Source organism: Hydra viridissima, unplaced genomic scaffold (assembly GCF_058129835.1).
Source record: "Hydra viridissima isolate aposymbiotic clone 2 unplaced genomic scaffold, HvirCarnegie_v1 scaffold_1, whole genome shotgun sequence".
Lineage (NCBI taxonomy): Eukaryota > Metazoa > Cnidaria > Hydrozoa > Anthoathecata > Hydridae > Hydra > Hydra viridissima.
In genome coordinates this window covers 22,388,127-22,400,185 of record NW_028324300.1, presented here as the reverse complement: position 1 = coordinate 22,400,185, position 12,059 = coordinate 22,388,127, and the positions used below count along the sequence as shown (strand labels likewise).

Sequence of the window (12,059 nt, the reverse complement as noted above, 5' to 3'; positions counted from 1 at the left end):
AAAACACCCAAAAAAACCCCTTTGGAGGGATGGTAGTACATACCCATAGGATATCATAACAAGTGATTTTAAAATCAACAATTACGTCATTACCATACAACACAGTTAAATAATTGCAGTCCATGTTTTGGATGAAGTGCATGTCTCTTGAATTGTTGCCATTGAGGCTTGAAGTTTGCATGAAGAGCTTCAGTGGCTTGTTCACTGTATATTCCAAGACTTTGATGACTCAGAGAGATGAACTGAGCCATCTGAAAGAACACAGTGTGGACCTTTGGAGTGATTGAGAATGGAAGAGCAAGGTGTGCAACTTTGAAGTTCTCAATGTATTCTTGAAAATTTTGTATCCAGATGGGTTCCAAAGCATGCTGTAACTAACTCATCAAATTGCCTGAATGCTTCAGCATATGGAAATGCTGCACTTACAGCTGCTGCTTCAAAAACTTGCTGAAGAATATCAATATTTTTCAACAGCCTTTGACAATGATTTCCATGAAAATGTCCTCTATGAAATGGTTGGAAGGGTATGTTTAAAACCTCTGGCCATTCTTTGGCCTCTGGCCAAACTTTGCTCAGACTCTTGAAAAGGTGGCTGACCACACCCATCAGTAGGTGAAGTACCATTGGTGGTTTTGCTTTTAGAATGAGTATTTCATCTGAAATATTGAGCAAGGGCATGTTGATGACATTTCCAAAGCATTAAGTACCCTTTACATTACTTCCTTCAGCAACAAAAGCTTGGTGAGCCTTTCTGATGCTTCCAAAGGTTCTCAGTGCACCACATTTTCCAAGGTTTGAAGAGTCTGAATCACACCAACAGCAAGGATGTTTGCTAGCATGAGACTGAAGTCCACAAAGAATGTTAGCAACTTTCATGTCACAAGACAAGACAAAGGAAAAATCACCAATATTGGCAAGGTTCAATAGGTTTTTAATGTTCTCATAGTTTTCTGCTATTCCTTCAGAGATTGCTATAATCAGCTGTTTCTTTACTCCAGAAACTTTGAAGGAAGAGCTACAAAGCTTAGGAGTCTTTGGGATGAGACTGGTTGGTTCTGGGACTACCTTGATAATCCCCAGACTCATCTTAAGAAAGTCACCTCCACCATCAAGTCCAATCTTAATTAGATGTTCCTCGGAGACAGATCTTGCTGGTACCTTAAATTGAAGAAGGCTGCCAATATCATTACAATGAACAACATCTCTAAGTAGGTCAATGTCAGAACATTTGATTTTAGTGACAAAAAAGTGATCTTTGAGCAACTTTCCTTGCTCTGCAAATTTCCTAGCAAAATATGGCTAAAAAATATTTTGTTGGCCTGCAGAGTTAAGAGTTGAAGCAAGTTGTTTCATCTGGTTGTTGGACAAACCAGTTTTAAGTTTACACTTTGACTTACCAATTTGGCAAATAATGCATTCACATGCAGGAGAATTTCTTGTTGATGGCTTCACAACAATTGAACTGAAATCATACAATATGGGAAATGGCTGTGATGTTTTTCCCTCATCAATTTTTTGCAGAATGAAACAACAATTTGTGCACATTCCATTTGAAAGATGATCGTCATTAGTCTAATGGTTTTGGAGAGTGTTTTTCTGCTTATCAAGAAAGGTGTTATACTTCGATCACGTTTTGACATTCAGAGAATGCAAACTGTGTTTTGATACTCAGCATGAGTTTCAGCAGAATTGGGCATTTTAAATGTATTTTTTTAGTTCCTCTAACAAAATTTTATCAATTTTAGTTTGAATACTAGAACAAAACTGATGAACTTAAAAAAATGTTGTGGATTAACAAGAAATCAAAACAAAACTGATGTTCAACATTAGAGATGTGGTGGGTTCTAGTTTAGTAGAAGAAAAAGCAATTTTTTTTGTTAGAGTTGGAATTTTTAAGAATGTTTGTTGTTATTTATTCTATATTTACAATAAAATATCAATATAAGCTCATAAAAATGTTTTTACTTCTTAAAACCCTTTGAAAAAAATTCATAATATAAGCATTTTTACTATAAAATTTATTAAAATTGAAATTTCCTTCTCAGATGGTAATGGTTGATTTTAAAACCACTTGCAATAGTATCCCAAGGGTCCATATTATCACCCCTCCAAAGGAGTTTTTCGGGTGTTTTTGATAATGACTCATCCCAAATTTTAAAACTGTGGTTTTTTAACATTTTATAAAATAAAGCTTATTTATAATTTTCTTTTTAAATATTTCTTCAATCCTTACATAACGTTACTTTTACTCTTTTTACATAAAAATTGATTTTACTTAAAAAACAATTTAACTAAAAATTATTCAAACTTTATTTGGAATCAAAAAATGCGACATTATTTTTTTACTTTATTTGTATTTCTTTCTGCAAGTAATTTTATTTCTGCAAATAATTTCCTTTAAAAATAACTTCTTTCTATTATTTATCATTCACTTTGCTGCCCTATCTCTCTTAAAACATTATAAAAATTATTATAAAAATTTTAAATGAAAATAATTACAGAAAAATTATTATTGAAAAAGGCAATATTATATTAAATCAAGTAAATCAACTTCAATCAAATTTTAATTATTTGCATTTTATTAGTGAACAGCTATTGGCAATGAGTGTTGTGTAGTATTACTATAAACACAAAAGAAACCATAGACAGTCTTGTTATTTTAAAATGGTTAGTATATGGTCTCCTTTGCAAGATAAAGATAAAAAGAGTAATTAAGATTAGTCATAGATTTCTAATATGATTATGGTTAGTGGCACTCTAACTACTGCACAAAATATGCTTTATCTGCAAATGTTTTAGACTCAAAACAGAAAGTAATTTTATAAAATTAACTTTTTTATACTAGTCTTAACAAATTTCCCAAAAGAAAAAAAAGTCTGAGGGAATAAAGGATTTAGTGTTAATTTTCTTTCATTATAAATCTGTACAACCATTTATTTAGTTTATCCATTTAACAATTCAGCCATTAAAAGAATTATGATAAATATTTGTCAGTAAACTTTTGTCAAAGTTTCCTGTAGCAAGTCAAATATTATTGAAACATTAAGTACATGTTTCTGAATATTTTGAATATTTTGAATGATTTTGGCAATTAAAATAAAACTTATTCTTACAATAATAACTACATGTACCAGCACAAGACTGATTTATATTGATATATTTTATGTTTAGAATTTTCTAGGCATATGATTGTAGTATTTGTGCTATTGGTATACCTTTGCCATAATTCCAGATTTGACATTACTTTTCAATTGTGACTAGTTACAATTACATTTGTCTCAATGTTACAACCAGTAATGGGGTAACATTGACATTTAAGGAGATTAAAAAAAATGAATAAAAATTCCAGTAAATTTTATTCAACTTAAGTAAAATTAAAAAGTTATTATAAATAATATTTTTGTACTAAGGGTTAAAAATGCTTCTGCAAAAACTATAGAATTATTTAATTAATCATTAAAAAAACTATTCAAAAAATTCAATAATTTAATAAAAACTCTTTTTGCAAAAACCAACAACAATAATAATTTTAATAAAAAGAATAATAATCATAATTAAAAACAAAAACTTTTTTTAGTAATTAGAATTTTTTAATAATTATTTGTATGCATCATTTACAAACAATTCGATTTCTAAAACTTTGTCAATTCTGTGTGAGGTAGGTGGGTTTCACTATTATTTTATTAATTAGATGGTTCTTTTACTCATCATTACGCGTCTTTATATCATGAAGTGACCTTGAAGGTGATAAGTACTTTCAAATTAAATCAAAATACTGATTTCCTTATATACGTTTTCTACTGTATCCTTTAGCACATCTTTTGAAATAATTAAACGATTTTAAAAAAATCTTAGATTTAAGGATATTTAAAAAATTTTTAGCTTTATTTACAAATAAATATTTAAGTGGAAGGAGCAAACATTACTTATGCCTAATCATAAAAAGCATTTGTACTTTTAATTTAAAATTTATAGTTTCATTTGTAACAATAAACATTTCTTTTAAAGAAATGTTTTCGTTTTATGGCTTTAATGTTGTCAACCATATTTTTTTTTTGCTATACCTATAAATTAACTAATTCCATTAGGCTTTTATCAAATAAAAGTATAATTAAATACACTTATTTCTGATTTAGCACAAGAGGTAATATCGAAATCTTCCACAAATACCTGATTTGATGAGTGAGCAAATATACTCTGCCACATAGGTGAGAGAGAGGGCGCAAAAGTTAATTTGGGATTTGCAATTCAAAAAAAATAATAAAATAAAGCCAGCCTTACTAAGAGTAAAAAAAGTGTCAAATGTCACGTGATGGCAACATGTAATAACTGCTGAGTTATGTATCAAAGTCGTCAATAACGTGCGAGAAATAATTATTTTTTTAAATAAATTTTTCTATGCATTTAACAATTTTATCAAAAGAACTTTTTAAATTAGTAAAACATAAAAAGGAAAATTACTACCTCGTGACTTATTCAGCCGTTATCGTAAATGTTTTATATTTTGAAAATATTTTAAATCTTTTATGCAATAGAAAAACTTTTAATAAAATTGAAACATTAAATGAATTATCTTGAGCTACACTTTTTTTGTTATATTCTTATTGATTATAATTCACATTAGTACATGCAGCTAAACTTCTGAGAGGCTCGCTGCAACTCATCAATCGGCCAGATACAAATTTTGTTAAATATTTAGAAAACATTTCTTAAGTTATGAAATTTTTTATAAATTTATAATAAATATTTATTATAAATTTTATAAATACTTATTATAAATTTTATAAATATTTATTATAAATTTTATAAATATTTATTATAAATTTTATAAATATTTATTATAAATTTTATAATTATTTATTATAAATTATTATTCTCTGTAAAATTAGTAAAACTTGTAACTTTGTGTAACTTTGTATAATATTAACAAAGTTTAAAAATTTGCTATTTAAAAAATTTCTCTGCTGAGTTATTTCTGAAAGCAATATGGCGAAAAAAGTGAAAAACCCTAAAATAACGTGTGTTTGAACCCCTAAAACTTGATGTGGGCAAATTTTTTTTTAAAAAAAATTTTAGAAACAATAAAAACTGTCTTGGAGAGATCTTTATTTAAAAGGTGTAATCTTTATTATGATTAATTTTTCTTGACAATGTTTTTTAAATATTTCAATTTAATAATTGAAAAACATGAGTTTCTTTGACTTCCCTTATAATTAATTGAATGCCAATTTATTCATTTGAGGGCCCTGCAATCGATGATTAAATAAATGATTTACATCGAAGTTAAAGTTTTTTCTTTAAGCTGCTTTTCCGAAAATTAGCGTAATTTTGTGATAAACAAGTCTATTAGATTTATGTTAAATTAATTAATAAATTAAAAGATATGGGTTTAAGTTTCAGTGAAATGCTTTGAAAACCCTAAAAAAAGTAACTTTTTCTACAAGAAAAACTTTTTTTTGGCGTTGACTATTTAAAAAATTTGCAAGTTAACAAGAATAAATATGTCATATAAAAAAAAGAATGTATTACAACTCAATAAACAGTTTTTTTGCTGGTAACCTTTAACTTACGTTTATTTGACATTTCTTTAAATGAGGAACCGCCATCACCCACTTTTAAAGGCTTCTCAACCAAATTTGTGGCTTTACAAGTATGATCTTGATATCATAATAGCCTTGATATCATAATAGCTTGATATCAACCTTGATATCATAATAGCTTTTATTAAAACTTACTAAAAAAACAAAAAATACAATATAAAATAAAAAATGTAAAAGATATAAAAGATAAAAGGGTTGAGCAGATTGAACCCTTAAGAAGTTAAACTTAAGAAGTGTAACTTTGCATAATATTAACAAAGTTCGCCGCAGTTATTCAGGCAATCAACCTCGTTAGTTTTTTCTCAAACACTAAAACTGATTTTTCAAATAAAATCCTTCGTAAAATCAGCCTTTATGAATTTATGCACAATCAGCCTTTAAGAATTTATGCACAATTTTTATTGTGAATTTACATTAATATTTCAAAGTCAGTTAGATAAATTATCTTTTTGAATATCAAAACAGCAAAAATACTTGAAAATATATTTAAGAAATTTTTGATTAACCAAATATAATTCAAATACATAAATGCAACATATGTTACTAGTCTTTTAAATTTTTCAAAAGGTCATGAAACAAACAGAAAAAAGGTTTGATACTTTTGTACTCATAAATACGGAGTAAATAAATACATAAGTACGGAGGAAATATGGTAAATGATTTTATTTCTTAAATACTTTTTTATAAAAAAATTTTATTCAAATTTTGTTCAAAGTTCTTTAATCTCTAATCATTTAGGCAAAAGACAAATTCAATTTCTAATTGAGTTTATATTAACTAAACATTAACAATCATTTAGTTCACCTCTTAATTTGTACTTATAGATAATTTATTTTCTAATGATGCATTTTTTATACTCATTAGTTACTATAATGGTTCTATGTAAAAAAATGTAAAATATATGTACATATGTAAAAAAATCTTCAAATTGTTTATTATTTAAAAAACATTTATTTAAAATGATGTTAAATGCAATAAAATGAGAAACTAAAAATTAGTTAAAATCATGTAATGTACAAGGCACTTTTTTGTGCTTCAATCTACATTAACAAATGTTGAAAAACAACTTCCATTCATTCACAAATATCATGGCAACATTTTGGCCAGATTTAGCAAGCTCTCATTATTCTAAAGATTCTCTTTACTAAATACTGTATCCCCGTAAATGTGAAGTTATAAATTTCTTAAATATCTTTGAAACAAAATAATCTGACAAAAAAATAAGAGTGGCAGCTGAAAGATAACAAATAAATGATTACAAACTCAATATTATGTCCTTCTGTCCATTGGCAGTGTATTTAAGAAATTTGAAGTGGCTAAGGACCTTGTTCTCTGGATCTACATGCAACTCCGTTCACTCAAGAATGATTCATAAATTATCACGAAGCCTTATCTTGATGGCGCTTGAAACTATGAAACAGTACTCTAAAGAAGTTTCTCGAGCACCGTGACGTCACAATCCACTCGGACGGCGCCCATAACAAGTCTATTATTATTATTATTATTATTATTATTATTATATATTATATTATAATATTATATTATAATATATTATATTATATTATATAATATATTAATATTACAATATAAGCTCATAAAAATGTTTTTACTTCTTAAAACCCTTTGAAAAAAATTCATAATATGAGCATTTTTACTATAAAAATGTTAAAATTGAAATTTCCTTCTCAGATGGTAATGGTTGATTTTAAAACCACTTGCAATAGTATCCCAAGGGTCCATATTATCAGCCCTCCAAAGGAGTTTTTCGGGTGTTTTTGATAGTAACTTATGAGCATTTTTACTATAAAAATATTAAAATTGAAATTTCCTTCTCAGATGGTAATAGTTGATTTTAAAACCACTTGCAATAGCAAATTGCAATTTCGGGTGTTTTTGTTAATGACTCATCCCAAAATTTTAAAACTGTGGTTTTTTAACATTTTATAAAATAAAGCTTATTTATAATTTTTTGATCCTTACATAACATTGCTTTTACTCTTTTTTCATAAAAATTGATTTTACTTAAAAAACAATTTAACTAAAAATTATTCAAACTTTATTTGGAATCAAAAAATGCAACATTATTTTTTTACTTTATTTGTATTTCTTTCTGCAAGTAATTTTATTTCTGCAAATATATTTCTTTAAAAATAATTTCTTTCTATTATTTGTTATGCACTTTGCTGCCCCTATCTCTCTTAAAACATTGTAAAAATTATTATAAAAATTTTAAATGCAAATAGTTACAGAAAAATTATCATTGAAAAAGGCAATATTATATTAAATCAAGTAAATCAACTTCAATCAAATTTTATTAATTTTCTTACTTTAGCACGGGTAATACTAACACTAAGCATATTCAAAAGAAAGTTAGGGTTAAAAATGCTTTTCCAAAGACTATAGAATTATTTAATTAATCATTAAAATTTCTTAACAATATTAATTTTTCTATTAGTAAAATTATCCTTGTTTTCTATTAGTAAAATTATCCTTGTTTTCTATTAGTAAAATTATCCTTGTTTTCTATTAGTAAAATTATCCTTGTTTTCTATTAGTAAAATTATCCTTGTTTTCTATTAGTAAAATTATCCTTGTTTTCTATTAGTAAAATTATCCTTGTTTTCTATTAGTTACAATTACATTTGTCTCAATGTTACAACCAGTAATGGGGTAACATTGACATTTAAAGAGATTTAAAAAAATGAATAAAAATTCCAGTAAATTTTATTCAACTTAAGTAAAATTAAAAAGTTATTATAAATAATATTTTTGTACTAAGGGTTAAAAATGCTTCTGCAAAGACTATAGAATTATTTAATTAATCATTAAAAAAACTATTTAAAAAATTCAATAATTTAATAAAAACTCTTTTTGCAAAAACCAAGCAGGGTTGGATTTTTTTGTCAATCTTGTCACTCTGCATTGTAAAATTCTTTATCTACTTTATTTTCACATAATATTACCCAAGTTGACTGAAATTTACAGGATTTTTTTATTCATTTATTCAATCTCCTCAAATGTCTATGTTATCCTGTTACTGGGGGTAACAATATGATATGCATACAACTACATGTATCAGTGTTGTGCTTCAAATTTCAAAGTTTTAATTCACTATGAAATTCACTATGAAATAGAACATCAAAGAGAAAGATTAAAATTTAAAATGTTTTTAGTATTTTTTTGTCATTCTAAGACTAATATACTATTATATCTTAAAATAGTAGATATTGGAATAATATTGGCTATTTAATATATAAAAAATTTTATATTTCAAATGAACAATATTATTCTGATATTAACTCTTTTTCTTATAACCAGATAGTAAGTTTGTTTCACAAAACAAAAAGAACTCTATTATTACAGAACTCTATAAACATAAGTTTTTATAGAAGAAATAGAAAAAAAAAAACATTACTTACTTTAAATTTAACATGGAAGATTCAACATAAAAAACTCAAAGTTAAAAAATTTTCTTTTAACATAAACAAAAATTTTAAAGAAATAAATTCTTTTGAAGGAAAATTTGAATATATTAAAAATATGAATATTTAATTCAAAAATCATTTTAATTTCACTAACAAATATGAAATTTAACTTTAGATGTAAAATTAATTTTATCAAAATTTTATCAGTTTTATTGACAAAAATATATGATTCATTCTTAATAAAAGCTAAAAGTCACAGGAAAAGGTTTCTGTTCTCATGTTGTTTCAACAACTTTCTATTGTGAGAGACAATTTGTATTTTTATTTACACTTATTCGTTAAAATATATCTTTTTTAAACAAATGCTTTTTAGGTATTTATATATAAATTTATATTTCAATATTTTTCCAAATATAGAAACTTTATATAGACATTCTTAAAATTTCTATATGTTAAGTATCACAGTGTCTGCTGATACATTACTAAGCAAAATTAATTATGTGCCAGCATAAATAATTTTCTATAACTATGCTTATACATATTGCTTACAATTAATTCATATCTAAGTTACTTTAATTGAACTTTCTATATTAAAAAAAAATTAAAAACTTGTATAAAATAAAAATTACTTAAAAGTAATATCTTTGTCAGCTAATTTAATAAACAATCAACTGACAAAATAGAGTTTTTTAATAACAAAAACTTTCACTTTGAAATCTTTAATAAAGATGTTAATATTAAAAAAATGTATACATATAAGAGTATACATAAATATACAAACACAATTAAACTTTGTCTACAAATATTCAATATTATGATTTTGCTTCAAAAGTAAAATGATGAGAGTTGGTAAAAGGAAAACATTTTATTTTTGAAAATCAAGTCATTAAAAATATTGTATCTGTTACTACATGAAAGCCATGAAATCCTATTGCTAAAAAAAATATTGAATCATAAGTTGAATCAGAGAGACAAAAAGGAGTTTTGAAATGTTCAAAATATTGTAAAGTTGTAAAAGTTCTTCCTGAAAATGCTTTGTTAATAACAACCAATTTTAGTTTGTTTCAACTTTTCAATTGAACTGCGATGAGAACAAGTAACAGTAAGCTATGAAGATTCAAGTTTTGCTGTATTTAAAAAAGAAATAAAAAAAGGATTTACAAGAAGTATTTGCAAAGGAGGCTAAAAAGTGTGTGTAACTATAACTACTATAAAAAAAAACATCAGATAAAATGAATAAAAGAAAAGATCTCGTCAACCTGTTTATAACAATTAAAAACAGAACAAATATAAATCATAATCAAAAAACTTGATTATTAAGATGAAAAGACAAGACAACAACAAAATATAATTTTAAATATAAAACTCCAAGAGCTCAAAAAAGAACTGGGATTAAGTGGATTGATGAGTCCTTGTATTAATGTAAAATTACACAAAAATTAGTACTAAATTAAAATTTTAGTTCAGCAACGAGTAAAAGCAACATTTGATACAATCAACTTATTTTTAGTATTGGTAAAACTAAAGCATTTTTATTTGTAATAGCCTACAATCTACATTAAAATCAATTTTTGGAACCATGTAAGAATCAATTTTTGGAACCACGTAAGAATCAATTTCAAAACTAGAAAAAAAACCTAAATGTATTGAACCTATAAACATTCATAAGATCAATATCACTGATGTCCATTTATAGTTAATTAAAGCTCTATGTTTTCATCTCTTGAATGCATTAAAAAAAGAGTAAAATTATTGAAATTAAAATAACCATGGAAATCAAAACTATTTCCAAAAACATCTCTTGCAATAAAATTGTACTAAAATATGCATCTATGAAACAACCCACATCATTAAATAATCACAACTAACAGATGTGCTATCTTGGAAAGAAACTGAATATATTCAAAAATACCTTTATGTATAAATTTTGGATTAAATAATATACAAATTTATTAAAAATGTAAAAAGGTTTCATTTATTCAGTTCAGTTATTTACATTAAGTTTTTTAAACTCATTTAAAACTTTTTTTGTAGTTTTTTTGAAAAAGAATCAAGTTTTATTCCATTCTTACTAAAATAAGAAATTAATTTTGTCATTTTTGATAGAAAATTTCCCATCTTATGATGGAATGAACTTTTGTAAGATTTTAAATGTTAAACAGACCCTTAACAACTACTATGGTGTCCTAAAATAAGCAAGAAAACATTTTTTGTTTAAAAGTGTTACACATCTCATTTTTTTTAAATTTTTGCATTACTTTATTGACATTTAGGGATCCCCAAAGGTTCATAAATTTCTTTCAAACCAATGCCAAAAAATCAATAAAAATTCATTGTGTGATAATCTTCTGAAACTTTCTACAAATTAGTGATTATCCGACTGTTGATTGTTTTTCACCATTAGACATTCTTTTATCATTAGAATTCAAATATGTTTTTCTATTTATTATCTATCATCTTTACATCAATAGTCTACAAAACAACACAATTGTAGGGATAGAGCTTTTGGATAAGTTAAATGTTATTTTATGGTGCATCAACAACTAATCAAGATGTGAACCATGACTGAAAGTAGATACCAACTAGAAGTTTGTTAAATTGTGGGATTCTCTTCAGTTCACAACCCACTTAATCTGAGGAGGGTACCTTGACTTAACCAGACCTACAGTTAGTAGGAGAAATTTTGTACAACTATCAATTTGATGGCCAAGATAAAGTTAGTCAGCAATCAGTGCCTTTATTTTCTTTTTTTGGCTGTTACAAGCAGTGATTAATGGTGTTGCAGTTGTTTTTGATTGGTAATGGATTAGATTAAACCATTTTTCTTTGAATCTTTTAAAAAGTAAGATCATCATGTCAAAGAACATGCCCAATTGATGGACTATAACATCTAATAAAAATACATGATGGCGATGAGCTGAGTTCAAAAGCTGTCTCTAAAAGTGTGGAGGTTCCATTAAGTCTGGCAATCTTTCCTATTGCCAAATATGGGTGAATGGTTAGATAAATATTTCAAATTCCAAGTCATTTTTTT

At 25.8% G+C, this 12,059-nt stretch overlaps 1 protein-coding gene across 3 annotated transcripts in view; it reads right to left on the bottom strand.

The window, feature by feature from the left end:
* LOC149893938 (NACHT, LRR and PYD domains-containing protein 1a-like) overlaps nt 1–12,059 on the bottom strand; it is a 76,411-nt gene that overhangs the window by 50,923 nt on the left and 13,429 nt on the right. Inside the window, exon 1 of one of the 3 annotated variants that reach the window (XM_090076489.1) lies at nt 5,571–5,734. The exons of the other annotated variants lie outside the window; for them this stretch is intronic. Coding sequence (XP_089932615.1) covers nt 5,571–5,583 — 13 coding nt within the window. The 5' untranslated portion in view covers nt 5,584–5,734. Of the gene's footprint in view, nt 1–5,570; nt 5,735–12,059 lie in introns of those variants that run through there. 3 annotated transcript variants of the gene reach the window in all.